Source organism: Montipora capricornis, chromosome 7 (genome assembly GCF_036669925.1).
Source record: "Montipora capricornis isolate CH-2021 chromosome 7, ASM3666992v2, whole genome shotgun sequence".
Lineage (NCBI taxonomy): Eukaryota > Metazoa > Cnidaria > Anthozoa > Scleractinia > Acroporidae > Montipora > Montipora capricornis.
Window position 1 is genome coordinate 46,452,994 of NC_090889.1, and position 20,000 is coordinate 46,472,993.

The window sequence follows — 20,000 nt, forward strand, 5'->3', positions numbered from 1 at the left end:
GTCACAAGACATTTTAACTTATTTCTAATTAAGACAACAGGAGCGGATCCAGGTTCACAAGAAGGGGTGATCCATTACAATAAGTATCTAATAGAGAGAGAGTGTCCCATCCATGGGGAGGGGGGCTGGCCATAATTTTTAGGAGATCAGGAAGGGAGTCAGAGGTAAACTTGTCTTCGTTGGCAGGGGGGCACTACATAATATTTCTCTATGAGAGACTTGTTTATCACCCCCCCCCCCCCCCCCCTCCACCGATAATTATTACACAATCCCTCATGTTCAGATGTTGTAAAAGGTTGTACTGGGACAGACACGTCTCTGAAATGTAGCAACACTGCGGTTGCGTTTGCGGTTGCGGTTGCGGCTGCGCCTTAGTCCGATTTTCGCCAAGTTGGATTGGATGTGCCTAAAGGTGAGCAGTCAGGTACTGGAACTAAGTTAGCCTGCGTACGTACCTGCGGGATACGCTGTTACTGTAACACTTACAAGAACATCGACGGAAGTGAGACGAATGGATTGATAAATACCTCAGCGATAGTGACACTGATGACACTGTTAACGTGTGGTGTTCGTTGTCTATTTGTAGGTTCAGCCTTTTGCTAAACAACTTCTCCAAACCAGGCAAGGAGGTAATTTCAGGGACCTTGAAGCTTTTCCTGGAAAGAGTGCACAGGACCACACCCTTGCTGAAATAGTCATTCATACTTCAATCGCTTTGCAGTGCATTGGATCTGGGTCACTGACAGGACCTCTGTACGTGCTGATGACGGATCCATCGTCTATGGCGGTAGTAGCTTTTCATCCGTGCTTACAATAGATAGAGGCAGCGTGGCCGAGTGGTTAGGTCGCTAGCCTTGAAATCTGATGATCCCGAGTTCAAGTCCCGCTCTGACCACTAGCTGGTTTTGAGCCAGGTACTCCCTGGTTCAACTCCTCGGCTGCATTTGCTAACTGGTCTCCCTCCTGCCAGTTGTGATTCTTAACCTGCTCCGTTCATTGTTGAATTTCTGGCCCACAATGAAAACTACTGGGTTTGCCAGTAATAGCCCACTTTATATATATTAAAATTCAATCCTAAACAAAAGGCATCATCTCGAGGCTCTGGGGAATAAATATAGAGATTTGCATGAGTTTACTCCCCAGAGCCTCGAGATGATGCCATTTGTTTAGGACTGAATTTTAATATATCGAAAGTGGGCTATTGTGTTAGCTATTAGAGGATTTACTTATTTATTTATTTATTTATAGATTGTTTAACTTGACTTAACAGTTATTTTGATTGTCCATTGTGTTCGGCGAAAAGTGACCTACGCTATTGATTGACTCGTCGACTTGCAGTAAATCCAATTTTTTAAGCAAAGAAGACGATAGCAAAAGCAAATTACACACATAAAGTGCCACATGATGACAGCAAAAACGAAAACAGTCAGTGAGTGTTATTTGAAGAGAAAGCAAGATCATACATTTGGACTCTAATCCAGAAATAATGTGATAATTGTCCATGCGAGTCAAAAAAAAACATTTTTTGGTGCTTTTCTGTCTTAGCAGGCACGAAATTAGCTGAAAACGAAAAAAATCCACGTTTAGTGATAAATTGTTTTTGTATACAGAATTCATACCTTCCAACTATGCCCGATGATAGTTTTCTGGACTGCATCAAGGTTATCGCTGAGGTAATAGCAAGAAATGGAGAGCAGAGGCCTGGAGAGTGGTACGGTAAGTGTTTACTAGGCTACCCTGTGCAATTCTGTGACTCAAATTTCCAACCCATTCTGTACCTTGAATTAACGATTATCATTAATTCTTAATTTGCTTTGAATTTACTATTATCGTCAGTTTAGAAGACTGAAAGCTTGATATGGATTATGGGAAATGGCCATATATTTTTTAAAAGACATCCCAAGTGTATGGAAGTAGGACTCGAACCTGGGAATGTTCTTTATTAACCCGTCACCTAACCACTTGACCACCGCACCGCTAGCTAACCCTAACCCTAAACACTATTTGATAATGCTGTGTTATCAAACGACAACAAACAATATTACAAACTGCAAAGGTCGCTTTCCAAACTTCACGACAAAGCTGAGCATTTTAAATCCAAGCTAAGGCTTAAATTATTAATCTAGCCTAGGCCTAATATTTTTTCAGCAGCGATATTCTATGGCAGACTTAAAAAAATCTTTTTTTGAAAACGCAATGTATTGATCTTCAGTGGTGAAGCGGAAAGAAGCGGTTCCTAAGGAGTAGAAGCTCCACGCTCGAATCCAATCCACGGATATGATTTTTTTTATTTCCTTATTTTCTCTGCTACTGCAAGTTCTGGGACATAGTGTCCTAAATTAACGATAATAGTAAATTGAAAGCAAATTAAGAATTAACGATAATCGTTAATTTAGAAAAGAGAATGATGTTGAAGTTTCTGGGCGATTTCAATTGTTTATAGAATTACAAAAACCAAGGTCTCTGACCAATTACACAGAGAGGGCACTGGGGGTGATTATGTACCATACTTCTCTCCAAAATAAGTACCAGGCTCTTTTTAACTTGGCAAAAGTGAGATACAAACGAAGAATTAAGTGACGAGACGTGTTCGTTTAGAGAGAGCAGAAAATTGAAGAAGTTTTACTGGACAATACTAGACTTCATTCAGACTTAAGTAAGTCCGTTTAGGCAAGTTTTAGACTTCGCAGATGCATGTGACAATGGTGTGAGCTCTTGACCAAAGAAGGGGACAGTTACGCCAGGCATCTTAGATAAGAGCTGTGTCACAGCAAACAGCAACAGCTTGGTCATATATCAGGATTAAATAATAGATGAACAGCATCACTCAGCCAAACGCAGGCCGCTTGTATCTACGTCAGCTAGGCGTAAAGATGAATCCAAATCCTTTGTCGAGAAAAAAGACATCAAGGTGGCGTAGAAGTTTTCTTTTTTCCAGTCAAGTATTGTGAATATCAGTACAATCGAGCGCTAAGGTTTCTAACGCGCGGTGATCCGTTGAAAAAGAATGCCTTACGATCTCCCAGAGGTTTTGGGATCAAGTGAACAAAGAAAAAATACCGTGGGGAACAAAAGAACATGTATCTACTTCAGAAAACGCCGGAACAACAAGTTGTTGATGATAGAGGAAATTGGTAAGCGTATATGTTAATGGAGAACACGTAAGGAAAAAGTGTGAGAACATGGGAACACAGGGAAATTTTGGAAGGGTGCAAAGCCCCCCTGGGAGACCCTCATAACTAAGTGAAAGGCGTGGACTGTTACTGGAGATATTCAATAACGTATATTATTCGTCGTTTCTCGCACGCTAACCCGAATATGATGATCAAAGCGCGACACGTAGAGGATTTATTTTACGCTCATGTGCCACAACTCTTTGATTTTGGAAGCTGATTGATATTGTGCATGGAGGACGTTAATTAGCAATTCATATTACCCGTAATCTGGACCACCTGTGAAGGGGGGAAAATACAAAAATAACTCGTAACGTTCGTTTCATTACAAATCAAGAATATTTCAAAGTTTTGTTTAATATTTTCAGAATGTGGCAATTGCAAGCACCCGTACTTCATTGGTGAGGTAAGGATTTTTTCTTTGAGGTATTCTTCAGTTTAGTGAACAAAACCCCACTTGATTTTAGGCCCATCTAGATAACAGAAACATCCGGTACGGACTCATCGGGAGAGGAGAGATTGCTACAGACCCCTCTTTTTTTTTTCCTTTGTCCCCAAAGCCGACAAAAAAAAGACAACAACAGCTCGGGTCCAGAACAGTTTCTTGATTCTTACATCACAGTGCGTTACAGTTTTGAGAATGCGCTTATTTAGTACCGTAGTCTCATATTAAAAATTGGCCCGGCCCCCAGAAGATGTATTTTAAACGCAACCTTCCAAATGTGGTCCTTAGCCCAACATCCTTAACCCGTGGAAAATTGTTATCCTTGGAAACGGGTAAATTTATGCGTTTTCCACAGGTCCGTACCCAATTTTTCTGTCATGTAAATGGGCCTTTCTCCCTGAAAGGAATGCCAACTGTGGTTCGGCCTGTCTTTCGCAAAGAATTCGTGGTTGCGGTTTGTGCCTGGTAACCTTTACATTCATTATCGGTCATATTTGCTCTGGATATGCAGTCACACTATAAAACCGAACCTATTTACAGCTTAAACAGAGTTAACTGAATAGAGTGTAATGTGAAGTGCTAGATTTCTATCCCATATGAACCATGTGAGCGTTAGCTCTACTGATGGAAATGGGCCCACACAAGGACAGAGAAAAACTCTGACCAGGGTGGGAATTGAACCCACGACCTTCGGGTTAGATCTCCGCCGCTCTACCGACTGAGCTACAAGGTCAGACGGGAGCATTCCGTGGGAACTGAAGATGGCCTGCTCCCGAACTGAAGAACTGAAGACGGCCTGCTCCCGTCTGACCTTGTAGCTCAGTCGGTAGAGCGGCGGAGATCTAACCCGAAGGTCGTGGGTTCAATTCCCACCCTGGTCAGAGTTTTTCTCTGCCCTTGTGTGGGCCCATTTCCATCAGTAGGGCTAACGCTCACATGGTTCATATGGGATAGAAATCTAGCACTTCACATTACACTCTATTCAGTTAACTCTGTTCAAAATATAAGTGCTACACGGCCAACGTTTGTATAAACGTAATCTTTCCTTGTACCTATGCACAGCTTAGCCTCTCAATAGCGGCAGATTTCCAGGATGTACTTAGAGAGTGGGCTCAGATGTCGAAAATGTCACCAATTGAAGCGTCAGAAAATAAAAAAAGCGGTGGTGTACATAATTGATAATCTCAATTTCTATTTGGACTGAATTGACGCTTCGTATGCTACACAAGATCAGTGTTTTTAAATAGTAACCGTTGCAGTTTGAAAGTATTCTTATATATAATTTTTTGAGGTCCGGGTAGGAGATTGAGAAAAACGATCTTAAGCGTCGAAAATTTCCTTTGAGTTGTTACTTAATATACAGTAACAACTTCTCACTCGTTGAGTTTGAATTCAAGGCACTGAAATTATTGAATAAACAATGTTAAAACGTTTCTTTTATTTTACGATGATAATCTGTTTTACCAGCAGCGAAGATATCAAAATGACCCCTCTTGATGTTGTGTCCTGTGGCTCTCATATGATCTGCTATGATTGAAGCATAAGATAAATTGCATGTATTTATCAACTATGTATCATGCTAAATGTAATCTAGGATCATTGGAGTGTGTTCGATCGAATTACAGCACCTGCGTCCTAGAAAACACACCACTACACCTCTTTCTGATGTTTTCATACCTAGTATCAATCATAATGGTTGAAGGTACTCTGAACAAATAATTGCACGGAAATTCACTCAACGTGTTAAAAGCTGAGCACGAGGAATAGTTCGGTCGTCCACACGTAGAACGTGTGTAAGGTTTGACTGGATGCCTGTGATTACTATGGCAACCAATTTACAACAAGAAATCGAGGCGACGTGCCATTCAGTCCACCAGCCAGCCAGCCGGCCAGTCCATCGAAACCTTTAAATCAAATGGCGTCGGAGACGATACTCGTGGAAAAAAACACGCGAGATACCTTGAAAACCATGAAAATAGAAAGCGTGGAACGCAATTACCGCTATTTGCTTTCCTATTTCTGATAAAACTACAGTAGTCGAAGAAAAAGAGTGTAAATTAAGTGTCGTAGAGGAAACGAGCGAAGTAAAGTGATCCCTCCAAATGTCCTTGTCCTGATTGATGCCTGCTTCACCGACAGTGTTCACAGCCAATGGAGAAGACTCAGTGCCCTGACTGTGGAGGAGTCCTTGGAGGGGAACAACACAAATTTCTAGGGGAGTACGGGGTTGCAGAGAGGTAACTAATCTTTTAGACATTTTTATTGCAAAGAATACTCTTTTAAAATGACATTAGCTTTGGAAGCTTCATACAAACACTGTCTTTTTTCTGAGGGACGGAATTCAAAAGTGACACGTGACTATCTTTATCTTTTTCCCATGTTTGAAATTAATGATAAGGGGGTTCAAATTTTCGGTTTACTGAAAAAAGTTCGTCGCGTTCTTTGTAATGGGCATCTAGCTCCTCCTCCGTCAACATATTTCTGAACTTAAAGTTGGAAGTGATTAACCATATACTAGTTTTTTTATGGTTAGGCATTGTTAAAAGACGTCCATCAATTTTGATGGAGGCAGCGTGGCCGAGTGGGTTAGGGCGCCGGCCTTGAAATCTGCAGTCCGCTCTGACCACCAGCTGGATTTGTTTCAGGTAGTCCCTGGTTCAACTCCTTGGCTGCGCTTGTATATAGCCAACTGGTCTGCCTCCTGCCAGTTGGGATTCTTAACCTGTTCAGTTTATTTCATTGGCCCTGCAATGCCCCAGTGGGGAGAGGTCAGTTAAGCATGCATACATACATACCTACATACATACATAAATACCTACCTACCTACCTACCTATACCTACATACAGACAATTTTCTTGTGTACTAAAAGACATTTTAGACAAAGGTGAAAAAGAACATGGCAGAAAACTGGGGAGGTTTTTCCTAATCAATCAAAACCCTATAGGATAAATCAAATCTTAAAAGTTAACACGAAAATTTGATATCAAACAGGTCAAGGGTAAAATTGGGTGGCAAAGCTTACGTTTTGAGCCCAAGCTCTTACATGCAGCCTACACTTTAAACTTTATCTCATTATTTTACTTGCCGTTGCTTACTTTTTTGACTTTTAGCTTCAATTAACGCACTATTGAAAAGTCTTATGGGGAATATTAGTAAAGTATGTACGTAGGTAACACAATAGATGTATAAAATTTACAAACGTTACGTTGCTGCCATCAATGCTAATTGTTGATATTCTTGTAGGCAAGACAGAACAAAAACTGGCCACGTCCTCGGTGAGCCGGGATCGAGACCAACCAATGCAGAACCTCAAAGAAATTTGTCACCAATTTTGTGCAGTCTTTTGCGGATTCTTATGCATGCTTCCATGGTGATGGGAGCTTGCAAAAATGCGCAGGTAATTTTAATGACCACAGTGCAGTCTTCTTCCTCCGGGTGAAGTGGAAGATATAGGCCTTGCACTTTTCCTATCAACTCATAACCTCTGTAATTTTGTTATTTTGGTTGTTGTATATCTTGGGTTTTCCAGAGGATTTGAATGTGCTGCTGGAATTATGCTTGTATCAGTGTGCATTACACTAGGATATAAGAGCCCAATTTGAAAACCGGAATACGTGAAGAAAATGTTGGAGTCGTGTTGAGATCGATTGAAACGTAAGTTCAATCACACACAGAGGTACAAAGTGCAGTTGATGACCATTACGATAGCTTGACTCTCCAAGGGTATAGAAGAGGGTATTCCAAGATTGTTGTCCACTTTTTAACACCGTCTTAATTGACATCGGTAAACAAATTATAACTTTTCCTTTCCGTAAGTTGTATACAACGGCTGGTACATTATGACTATACTTCTACTAGCTTTCGCCATGCTAGGTTTCCAGTCTTTGTTGTGACAATGTAGAAAAGGAAGCAAAAAAGCTACCTTTATTGGGCTTGCAAATTTCACTATTGCCATGAAGTTTCTGCCCTTGAGAGGACTTGTTTGCAAAACACAATTCAAAATTGTCTACAAACCAGTATAGACGCAACAAAGAATATTGAAATACAACAATACTAATAATAATAATGATAATAGTAATAATAATAATAATAATAATAATAATAATAATAATAATAATGGGTGTATGCTACCATCACGACGATGGCGTCGGAAGATTCAGATAATGCCCGGCCAAAGTACAAAGTAGCTCGGAACGAAGATCAGGCCAGCGCGAGCAAAGGTGTGTTCAGTGACATTGTCGAAGCTGAGGGGTTTTGGAGAAAACTCTGGGAGGAGAGGGGGACTGGGGCTGAAAATGCAGAATGGCTCAAGGAAATAGAGTTGGCTATTAGTCAACGTGTCCCCTCACCAACGCTGGGGGCCTGGACCCTGGAGACAAACGAGGCGGTTAAGGTTATCCTAAAGAGGCGGAACTGGAATGCGCCTGGTCCTGATAGGGTGGTTAACTATTGGAGGAAGCGAGCATGTGCACTGCATGAAGGCGTGACATCTGTCTTCGAAACCATAACCAGCAGTTCATGCACTTACCCTAAGTGGTTCACAGAGGGTAAGACGAGGCTGATACCCAAGCAGAGTGATTTCACCAGTGAGAACCAGCGCCCTATCACGTGTTTAAATACGTCATACAAATGGTTCACCTCGTGGGTCCAGGGGCCCATGGATCAACATCTGAAGGTGTACGATCTAATGGAGGAACAGCAAAGGGGAGCAAAGGCAGGGTGCAGTGGAACCACTGACAACCTACTGATTGACAGGACAGTAACCTTGGACTGTCATAGGCACAAGCGCAATCTCAGCTTAGCTTGGGTAGATGTGCGCAAGGCCTATGACTCTGGCGATCATAGGTGGCTCAACTTGATAAGATCATGCTAGTCCACAGGTTCCCAGTCTGGATCTGCAAAGTCGTGAGAAAGTTATGAGCGGCGTGGAACACCAGGATAGTTGCTATTATTATTATTATTATTATTATTATTATTATTATTATTATTATTATTATTATTCAAGCGACAAAATTGACTATGACGAGGTCCACTTCCTTGTTTTTGAAGGCCACTGTTCAAGTGATTAAACCGCGATGTGAACCATGTGATGCAGCGGAGCTTCTGTGGCGACATCTGCAACGAGATCTTGATGTGCTTGGCAGAGCGTTAGGACGTAGTGTGGATGACGCAGCTTTGACAGTGCATCTTGTATTGTATCGAATGATTTCACTTAATGGAGGGGAAACAGGTATAATCTTCTCTGTAGAAGGCTCATTTCCCGTTTTGTAGATTCGAGGGATCATAGTGAGTAAATTTTCGTTTTGCGCTTTCTTAAACTGGAAAGTCTGTTTGGAGAAAGTTTTAGCTGTTTTAATCTGATTTTCTTTTCTTTAGCGATCGTTGCATTTCGTCCTGTTTGCTGTTGTTCGTTTTCCCATTTACTTGTAGAAAATGCTCACAACATGCGTCTTGTTACCAAAGAAAGTCGTCTATCATGGGAGACGGACTTCTCTTCCGTTGTTATTGCTCCTGTAATCAGGGTAAGAGATGATGTGAATATACTCTTCGTATTGTTTGATTTTTGGCCCAGTCTAACCCTTTTTTGTTCTTTATGACTAACATCCATGTCAGCAACTTGACCAGAATTTGCAGAAGGCTTCAAAGCTACTGATGGAAGACGAGCGATTTGGTACGATACTTTTATTTATTTATTTTTTCGTTCAATGTCAATTTGAAATTTGTTTAATCGATTCAGACTGCGGCTGAATGTACAACGAATGAAAGATTAGTATCTAATGAAACTGTGGTGACGCGTCGGTGGAGAAGTGAGACAGTAAAATTTGGTATCAAACAAGTTGACAAAGGACAAATTTCCACCGTGAAGAGATAACCATATGGACGATTCGAGCGTTAGCCCTTCATTAGAGCGGCCGAATATAGAAGCCGCCATTAAGGTGACGTTCTTGGACGTCCTTGGCACGAAACAAAATTTTCTATCTCTATTACATAAGCTAACGGTTGGAACATTTCAGTTTCGTGATGTAGAGGAATATTTAGTCATAAAGGAGGAAAAAAGGCTGAAAGTTACACTAGCCCTGTGGTGTGGCCATCACGATACGCATGCGCACAGTGGTGTCACCCAGGCAAAGTGGCAGCCACGGACAGTTGTTTGGAACTTCTTAGGCTTCATTAGTAGGGCATAACCGACAATGCCGTGGCGGTTTCTTTTTTTTTTTTTTTTCGTAAACCCCTTAAAGCGACAGCTCCACACAATGATGATGATATGATTATTATGATGTAGCTGTGGTTGGGGACCGGCAAAATGGTCTTCCCACGGCAATGCGTATGGTGAGGTACATTCAGAGATCGGATCAGTTAATGACCGTTTGAAGTGACTATGCATTTTGCACAGGATCATAGACAGTGTTATTAGATTTTTGTTCCATAATTTCCCTATATCTCTAACTTTCTTTCATTAGGGAGTGATCCACTTGTGCGGCGACTTTATGAGTTTGAGGAGCAACAAGAAGACCCGAGTCTTAATCTGAATCCCACAACGCGGTCGCTTTGGAAGTATCGAAGGCAGGTAACTGTGGAACATCTTGGAAACGGGTTCCAGCAGGCAGACGAGTCCTTTGACAACAGTCGGTATAAAATCCTACGAGCGTTTCTCAAACAGGTAACTGCTGCCGCTGCTCCTGGATCAGTGTTCATTTTTTCCCATGCTGAGTACTTTTCAACGAATCAGGAACAATTTCTTTTGGGACACCAAAATACTATTTTGAATGAGTACTGTTGATCTATGTGTAAGCAGCATCTCAAATAGTGCTTACTTAAGCCTCAACACCCATTTTAAACAGTACTGTTCAACAGAATTTAAGTCTAAGCACCATTTTAAAAAGGTTAGCTTTCGATTAGTGATGTGATGACTGATTACTTAATGTACGGTAAGTGAAGTGAAACCATGGCCGTATGGATGAAAATTATCAAGGTGTGTGCAATGTAAGTATTATAATCAATTCAGTTCTTTTAATAGCACTCATTCGAAATGGTATTTTTAGGAGTTAGTCCATTTTTGGGTAGTCCATTTGGGTAGTCCATGGGCTGGGGGTCAGTGTTTTGTCCACCACCCGCGTGACGTCACGTTATTTTGAGACAGTTGTAACGGCCGATTCAACTGATCGAGAAAATGTTCCATAAAAACTTCGAATCCCCATGTTTCTTTTCCAAAATTCATTTTATGGACAGCCAGATAAATAAAGTTCACTCACCTACTATTTTCTGCGTTGTCCTGAGTGATTTGATGAGTTTTTGGGACGCTTCGATTTCCTCTTCAGATCCCACGCGTCGCCACATACAATATAAATAGACAAGGCGTGCAACTTCCAAGACCTCTCACGGTCGCTCACCTCCCAGCCTTGGGCACGTAGAAAGTCGATAATTTTGCTAGCAGCATTCCAAAACTCATCGCATTTACACGGCTCTGCAACGTCAAAATCCTGCTCGATTTTCAAGCTTCGCTCAAGTTTTGTTATTGCCAGATGATCCGGACACCTCTCATGCATCATTGGAATTTGATAACCGTCATCAAAATCAAATTAACCAATCAAAAAGCACAGATTGCCCCCAAGAGAGACAAATTTATTAATCTCTGCTTTTTGATCGGTTAACTTTATTTTGATGACGGTTATCAAATTCCAATGATGCATGAGCGGTGTCCAGATCATCTGGCAATAACAAAAACATGAGCGAAGCTTGAAAATCGAGCAGGATTTTGACGTTGCAGAGCCGTGTAAATGCGATGATTTTTGGAAAGATGCTAGCAAAATTATCGACTTTCTACGTGCCCAAGGCTGGGAGGCGAGCGACCTTTGGAAGTGGGAGAAATTTGGCTAAATTCTGGAGGTCTTGAAGTTGCACGCCTTGCCTATTTATATTCTATGTGGCGACGCCTGGGATCTGAAGAGGAAATCGAGGCGTCCCAAAAACCCATCAAATCACTCAGGACAACGCAGAAAATAGTAGGTGAGTGAACTTTATTTATCTGGCTGTCCATAAAATGAATTTTCAAAAAGAAACATCGCGATTTGAAGTTTTTATGGAACATTTTTCTCGATCAGTTGAATCGGCCGTTACAACTGTCTCAAAATAGGGTTGTTTGCCCGTGGGGACACGTTCTTCGTTTCGCACTCTTGGGGCTTTATACCCTCCCCCACCTCCTCGCCTCTATTTACTTTTTGGGTTAAAATAGATCCCGTTGGAGTAGAACCACTCTTTTACGCTGTGGAGCCTCTATGCACTATTGAATGGAAGGGAGTTTACATTAGAATGCACCGCTGTCGTACGTAATGTGTCCAGTAATGTAACTTGATTAATGCACCAGGTTCTCAGCTAGAGGCCATCTATGGAAATGTCACGAATATGATTGACTTGAATGAGTACACGGCTTTGGTTGCAATCCCTGAGAGTTGCAATTGATGTCCTCCAAATTGAGGTGTTGACATTGTCGTGATATTTCTCTGTGCTCTGCAAGTGGTTGTTTTTTCTACCGTTGTGGGACATGACAAATGTACTTCTTGTCAAACAACATTTTTTCTTTGTAAGGTCTGGGGACATCATCTCCTTTTGCAAAGTAGGAGGGTACGTATCAGTTGCGTGGTGCATTAGTATGCTCAGGAGGATCAGCTTGAAGGGTTTAGGAGGGCTGCGTGACGACACCCATAAAAAAGCACCCGTTACTTTTTGATGATCTGGAGTCTTCACTTAGACATGAGCCAAGGGAACGTATCCACTGAAGAACATCCAAAGTGGTTATAAGTGTGTGCTTTCTTACCATGTATTTGTTTATTCAATTTAGGAACACAAGTTACGTTGTGTCCAGTTTCTTCCTGACATAGTTCGTCTTCAGCGACTACTGATGGACCGATTTCATCGCAGAATTGACAGAACAGACGCTGAAAAGTTTACCATCCAGCAATTTCTTAAGAGCCTTCCACGAGGTAAAGACGAAAGGGGGCTCTTCTGATAGAGTGATTGAAATTAAAATTAAACGGTTTTATTTTGAAATGATGGAGTCAACGGCCACAAGATAAGTTGTAGAATGCCCATAGAGACGAGAGGATATTGTAAGAACAAACCACCGGCCAATGATGAGCTGGGAACATGGGAAGGGAACAAAACTATCCATTCCAAAAAGCATTTCTTGGTGTAAGATCTTAGCGTGTTTTTTTTATTGTTGTTCTGTTTGTGTCAAATTAATTTGTTTCTCCGCCTCATTAGCTTGTTCGTAGCCTGCTCGTTAGCGTGTCTTGGTTCCCTTTTTTGTTTAAAGTTTTCGCACGTTCGTTTCTTTTGCTTGCCATTTACACCTTCAGTTTTCTAGTTTTGCATAATTTAGTTTCTTCGTATATAAACCTATGTTTTTTGCCATTTTGGTTCTTCTTTTCTCGGTAATCGAAGTCGCGCTACGCGCAGTTAGCTCTTAGGCAGTCCGAGTTCGCTTCAAGCAGTTTAAGTTATCCTTGGTATAAGTTTATGGTCGTAACAATGTAAGTATCATCGTTTTCGGTTAGTTCATTGTATCGTCTTTTATCGTTTTCCTGTTGCTTTACGTAGCTAATTGTATTTGCTGTAACGTTTTATTTTTCAGTTTTAACCCGCGTTGTTTGTACTACCTATGTAAATAAATATATTAGTTTGTCATGGATTACGTGGTGTTGGAAAGACGTGACTAGATAGTTTTGGTGCTTTTGGCAGTTACACTTGGCTTTTGGATTCACCGTCATTTTCTCCACAAAGGACTCTTTTTCTGAAAAGGATTTCGTCTACTCGCGGAATTAGTAGTGAAGGAAATTCGAATCATGCGGTTAGATTTAAATATTATGATGGCAGTTGACGTCGTCAACTCTGTTGATGACTCAGACCTCGTCTACTTCTCCCGGCAACGACACAGCACCAAAGTTTCGTCAGAGACTACTTGCTCTGTGTTAGTCAATTAGTCGGATAAGGACGAAAACTGGTGGACTCGAAGTCGTAGTTTGTAAAAACAATGGCGTTTTAAAAGTGCAGCCATAAAAATTCTGAATTAGGGAGTTAATGTGCTCTTTTAAATCATTGTTGAACAGGACCTGTGAAAGACGAGTTCAGCAAGTTAATTCAAAGGTTTAAACTCGCTTGGAATTCTTGTCGATCATTTCTTGGCGAACAAGGTAAGTCGGACTGGTTAGAATTCCATCGAATACTGAAAAGAAGAAACTTGAAATCATCTCACTCCAGAATTCAGGAAAATGGAAAATGATCTTTATCGTTTTCTTTCATACAAACCCCCATTTCCTGTTCTTAATTACTAAAGACGTCACTATTGCAATAGTTAAACCCTAAAAAAAATATTTACCCTTTCATTTCCAAATATTCAATTTGAAGAAAAGCAGTTGGTATTCCCCTGACACAGAGTTTTTGCTCTATTAAAACATTCAATGATTTCACCGAGAAAGCCAGTAAGTTACTTTACTTGCATTTTCTGAAGGTCGTCTCCGAGTGCCACAGGATCTACTCAATATCGCAATGGACAATAACTGCTCAATTGCAATGCTTCTTCCCAGTACCAAAGGAATGAATGTGTGTTCCACAGCACTTCTTTATTTCTTGGTTAACACACACGACGAGTTCTTGGGAATCTATCGCAGCGCAACCAACCAAGACAGGTCTGTTTTCAGTTAGTATGAGTTTTGTACTTTCCGTTGCTTTTGATCCTGTTGTTTTCTTTTACGTACACTAGAGGAGTCCAGACTGCACCAAAGGGAGATACCGGTTCCCGCCCGTTTATTCCTTGGTTCTTAGTAATGAATGGCTTGAATTAAACCATGATCATCTCTAGCAGGTGATTGGGTTTAATTGGACGAAGCCCGTTCCTATTGATAGTCAGCTACGACATACAGATGAATTAAAAACCTTACTCTTGTTTCCATCCCAACGGATGGAGACTTCCAAACGAGAGTATCAGTTGTATTTTGCTGACGACATTGGTCACAGAAAACGAGTCGAGTTATGTCCGCGAACTATGTCACTTGGTCTTAATGTTACTTTCCAAGATTTTTAAAACAAACCTGGTTTGAAATTGTTCTATTTTCAGCCCCCTGGAGCGAATTTCCATGTCGGAAGTAACCATGTCCCAGTTGATAGCCTATGACCCTGAGAGAGACCTGTTGCCTCTGATACTTGCGCATTGTAACTACTCTCTGAAGGTGGGACAGGAGACTTTAGTTCAGTATGATTGGACTGCTTTGGAGAGACAGTTAACTGACAGGTTTTTAAAGGGAAGACCTTTTGTTGAATTTAAGGTATGCCACTTGTGGTTTTTAATCAGTTTCCTCCTTCGTCTAAAGCTATCTTAACTCAGAGGTAATGGTAGGGGGTTGAAGTTTCCCATTGCCCTTCTGTCAAAACCAACAGTTCGAAAACGCAAAGAGCCAAACATGGTGTCTCGCAGCTGTGCAATTTAGTATAAACATTTTTGAAGGGAACAAGTTCATTAGCAATCTATTCATCATGACGCTGTAAATAAAAGGAAAGAAATAACTTTCTTCCCATTTCACTTTACTGCATCTTTTTCCCCAAGGAGGAGAGATTCGCTTTCAGTCGCGACACACGGGATGACAGCGTGTTCGCTTCGCTTGCAGAGAAAATTCCACAGGTAAATAAAGTGTAGTTAAATAATTACTGTTAAGCTTTTCGTTCACTGATCAAGACTGAACTCGCTGAATTCAGATATTGTCTTATGCCTGTTATGTCTGTTAACTTTCTCTTCTTGCTAATTACAGAATAGGCTTGCGTTTCCCACTTCACTTATGATGGTTATTTTACATGTTGTGTCTAAGGCATCAACTATATTTATGAAATCTTCCTTAGCTATTGCTATTGCATTTACAGGATTCTATCTCGCGAGCCATCGAAGGCCAGATTATTTCTGATCTCCGCTCGTCCTTGTCGGAGGTTTGCGATGTTCTGTCATCATTGGACATTGCCATTGGTTTTCTTTCGTCCTCTGGAGGACAAACCGGAATGCCGTTGAAATGGTACTTACATGAGGTGCTTAAACTCCCAAGAGAACGTGGTCTTAGGAGTCCAACAGTGAGTAGAGGGAGGGTATTGAACAAAGTGACGAAACATGTAATCATAGGCATATTTTCACTTCTGAAGGGATGCAAACTGAACCGAGTGTCTACTGAGAATAGTGGCACGATCATGGTTTGGAGTCCTGTTCAAGCCTGGATTTTGAGCAGGCTTGTTCGCTTACTCGTTGGAACGATTATGACGCCGAGTTCACACGCACAATATTTTCTACGTCTCTCCTCTAGTTCCTTGAAACAAAAACGAACGTTTTTCAGCAGCGAGGCATCTCAGTGTTTTGCTTAATGTGTGCTAGATACTGTACAAGCTCTTCTGATGAGCAACCAACCAACACAAACTCTCCTCGGTTTGAATGAGCCTATGCAAAGAAAGTATATGTGTTTCATATATACAAATGATATATATATATATATATATATATATATATATATATATATATATAATATACAATATACAAATATACAAATATATAATATACAAATATATACAAATTAGCACCACTTTTTGTTCTTCTTTTTTGCAATCTTATATTTTTTTGACAGCTGTCACTTGTTATTGTGTAATTGTTAGCGCCTTAATCTTATTTAAGTTTCGTTTTTATTCAAAAGTTGTCATAACTGAAGAAGGTCTTTGACCAAAACGTTTTAGTAAATTTTTAATTTTTTAACTTTTTAACGTCAGTTGTCCGTCCTCGCTTCCTTTTTACTTACTACAGTCGTTCATGTCGTGAGGTTTGGACTAGGAATCTTGCAGATCCTCCTGACGTGGTGACACCTTTGTTGGCCTAAGAGACTCACTAACAGTTGTATATGTGTATATATATATATATTAAATAACTTATGAAGACTTCTTGAGGCAAATTGATTATAATGGAACGTCAAACGTTTCGCCGGTTAGGGCTTCATCAGTGACTGATAAGTTATTTTACAAGACAGAATATATAACAAGTAAAGAACAATGGTCTTTGATCAGGTTCATTAAGCCTGCTAGTGTATGGTCAGGACACGTTCAATACAACCACTCATGACGGTTTCAGTGTTTTTCTTTCTGATTTCGAGCGCTTCAATATATATATATATATATATATCTGACTGGATTTACAAAAAGCTACCCATGCATTAATGCTGTAACTTAGCACCTTCAGATGCACAACAAAGTTCTTGCTCTTCGCAGCTATGAATCCAGGTACGTTTAAACTGCACCCCGGACTCAACAATGCAACTTCTAAAGTTTACTCATGTCTAACGACCGACTATAATTATTTGACTGGTCCTTGCATGGGGGTCCCTGTGGCACCTGAAGGGTCAAGCTGAGAAATTTTCAGACTTCCACTAATTTTAAGTCCTATATAAGACATTGGTTCTTGGCCATTTCAAAGTTGTAGGCGTTCGATTTCTGCCAAGCATTGTCACATAAATACTGACTATGACTGACGAATTTCAAAACCAACTCACAAATTCTAACTCAGGATAATCACCCCCCTCCCCCCAACAAACTTTGGCTTGCTCTTATATAAGGGCAAACTAACAACTACAATCCTGAACAAAAGTGTTGGGAAGGTAGCGTCTCTTTTGAGATATTTCCCCCCCCCCCCCCCCCTTCCCTTATCAATGTTGGATTTTGCACAAAACAAAATGGTGACTTTTCTTCCTACATTGAATATGGGGGTGGGGGGCCACAAGAACATGCTCTTTCCCAAATGATACAGCCAATAGTTAGAATAATCGTATTAGGTGTGAAGTGAAGTAATGCACGCAACCTTCCCAACAACTTTTGACCAGGATTGTAGATCATAGCTTAGAGCCTTTACATTTTATACAGGCATCTCTTGACGGAGCCCCCCATCCCCCTGGGTCTAAGAGCGCCCCAATGGCTTGAAAACAGGCTGATTTGGTATTTTATTACCAACTAGTTTCATACCGCACAAGAAGCACGGCACTCCTCAGATAAAATAGCCAAATGAAAATTTCGTTACAATGCTCGCTGATGATAGACGCCCTTGCGCTCGCGGCATTTGAATTTTAACAGTTGTTAGCACGCGGAGGTGGGTTAAACAGTTGCTAGCGCGAGGCATTTGTGGGCTTAAAGTTCTTTAGGAGAAATTTGTTAGCGTGCCTACAGGAAGTTACCAGTTCATTACGCTTGTTCAAGGTTGCTAGTTCAGGTCTACAAATGATAAGATATTTCTCCCACAGGCACAAGTTACATCGGTTCGAGACAGGATTGTAAGGGAAGGTTTGTTTTAAAATTTTCCAGGTGATCTTCAAACACCAAACATGCTTACTGAGCTCTGTACTGAGTCTCTTGTTGGGGTTGTTAAAGGAAGATTTGTGATTGGCAAGTCTTGTTTTAAAATAGTTCTAAGTGAGTCCAACATAAGTTTGGGCTAGCCTGTTATCTTCAGTTATCACTGTTGCTTGGTAAACCACAGATGATATATGGCAATTCCCGGCCATAGGGAAGTCTGCTGATATTCGGCAGTTGCATGCTTTCAAAACTGGTGGTGTAGTTGTTTCCTGTAAGGTTGATTTATTGTTACCATCGGTCATCTGCTTGAGGTTGGGCATGCAACAGTAGGTGATCTTTACTGTGCTGCGGTTGAAGATTTTGTGTAGTACATGACTTTGCGGGAACTCTTCGTCGAGGATCTTAAGGAACGTTCGCCGCAAAGTCACGTATTACACAAAATCTTCAACTGCAACACGGTAAAGTTCAGCTACTGTTGCATGCTCAACCTCAAGCGGGAGATCGATGATAACAATAAATCAACCTTACAGAAAAACAACTACAACGCCAGTTTTTGAAAGCCTACAACTGCCGATTACCAGCAGACTGCCCTATGGCCGGGAATTGCCTTATATCATCTGTGGTTTACCAAGCAACAGTGATAACTGAAGATAACAGGCCGGCCCAAACTTATGTTGGACTCACTTAGAACTATTTTAAAACAAGATTTACCAGTCACAAATCTTCTTTTAACAACCCCAACAAGAGACTCAGTACAGAGATCAGTAAGCATGTTTGGTGTTTGAAGGAAGCAAGGTTGAAATTCAAGATCACCTGGAAAATTTTAAAATTAAACCTTCCCTTACAACCCTGTCTCGAACCGATGTAACTGTTGCCTGTGGGAGAAATATCTTATCATTTGTAGACCTGAACTAGTGACCTTGAACATGCGTAATGAACTGGTAACTTCCTGTAGGCGCGCTAACAAATTTCTCCTAAAGAACTTTAAGCCCACAAATGCCGTGCACTAGCGAGTGTTTAACCCGAGCTCCGCGCGGTAACAACTGTTAAAATTCAAATTCCGCGAGCGCAAGGGCGTCTATCATCAGCGAGCAATTTTGTTATTTTATTTCCTACGAACTTAACTGTACCGTACATTGAAGTGAGTTGAATGATTCGTTGTTTTAGGCAGAGCAGTACTGCAACTTGTCGCACACATTGGCTTTGTGGCGTCTCATGGCTCTTGAGAAAGCAAAAATCAAGTCGAGAAACAAACAGGTACAATCTCATTAATGTGTTAAAACCCAAGTATTCCGGATCGAAGTAAATGTAATCAATCAGCCGAAATAGAAAGGGGAAAATGTATTACACGTGCAAATGGGCTCTTATCTTCCACTCCACTCTCCCCTCTCCTCTTTGATTCAATGTTGATTGTCCAAATATTCATGCAGTCGAGTGTCATCAGTTGATTTTCAAATCTGCATTCATTGTGAAAGGGGGGAATTTGCACGGCATGTCTGAATCGTGTTCTTCGCAAGATAGATATGGTGCCCTTTTTGCCACTTCTACTGGAAATGATCTTGCTGAAATAAAACATGCTAAGGAAAACATCGCAGACATGGATTGAGGCTCCCCGTCTCCCCTGTCCTCCTCATCGACCATTCTATCTATCTCAAATCATCTCCCCTTAGTTTCCTTGCTCTATTCTACAAATTTATATTCTACTGAAAGTGATTAAAACGCTGATACGCAGAGGCAGCTGCACGAAATGACGTGGAAAGAGAATGGTGTTCAGGAACGTCCCAATAGAATTTGCCCAGGATTGATGGGTGAACTGTCGCCCGTTTGCGAGGCAACTCAGTCGTGCTTTCAAGGAGTGACACTTCATCACTTATCGACAATTAGTTTTATGCAACAATTGTCTTGTAAAACAATGGCGTTCAAGTCAACGAGTGTTTTAACTACAGGCAAGAAAACAGTAAACTTTTGATACGTTATCTCTTGCATCCTCTTTTCAGGAACCGTTTGAGGAAATGCCAGAGTT

General features: G+C 41.0%; 1 protein-coding gene across 6 annotated transcripts in view; it reads left to right on the forward strand.

Annotated features, from left to right (window-relative positions):
* LOC138057297 (E3 ubiquitin-protein ligase rnf213-alpha-like) overlaps positions 1–20,000 on the forward strand; it is a 103,650-nt gene that overhangs the window by 82,239 nt on the left and 1,411 nt on the right. For all 6 annotated transcript variants that reach the window (XM_068903347.1, XM_068903350.1, XM_068903348.1 and 3 more), the window contains 17 exons: positions 587–787; positions 1,611–1,716; positions 3,542–3,579; positions 5,758–5,855; positions 6,863–7,016; positions 8,669–8,849; positions 9,050–9,141; positions 9,233–9,290; positions 10,081–10,280; positions 12,459–12,600; positions 13,726–13,809; positions 14,127–14,304; positions 14,733–14,940; positions 15,219–15,293; positions 15,530–15,730; positions 19,145–19,234; positions 19,975–20,000. The exon at positions 19,975–20,000 is cut by the window's right edge and continues 144 nt beyond it. In XM_068903347.1, the coding sequence (XP_068759448.1) occupies positions 587–787; positions 1,611–1,716; positions 3,542–3,579; positions 5,758–5,855; positions 6,863–7,016; positions 8,669–8,849; positions 9,050–9,141; positions 9,233–9,290; positions 10,081–10,280; positions 12,459–12,600; positions 13,726–13,809; positions 14,127–14,304; positions 14,733–14,940; positions 15,219–15,293; positions 15,530–15,730; positions 19,145–19,234; positions 19,975–20,000 (2,132 nt within the window). The remainder of the gene's footprint in view (positions 1–586; positions 788–1,610; positions 1,717–3,541; positions 3,580–5,757; positions 5,856–6,862; positions 7,017–8,668; positions 8,850–9,049; positions 9,142–9,232; positions 9,291–10,080; positions 10,281–12,458; positions 12,601–13,725; positions 13,810–14,126; positions 14,305–14,732; positions 14,941–15,218; positions 15,294–15,529; positions 15,731–19,144; positions 19,235–19,974) is intronic.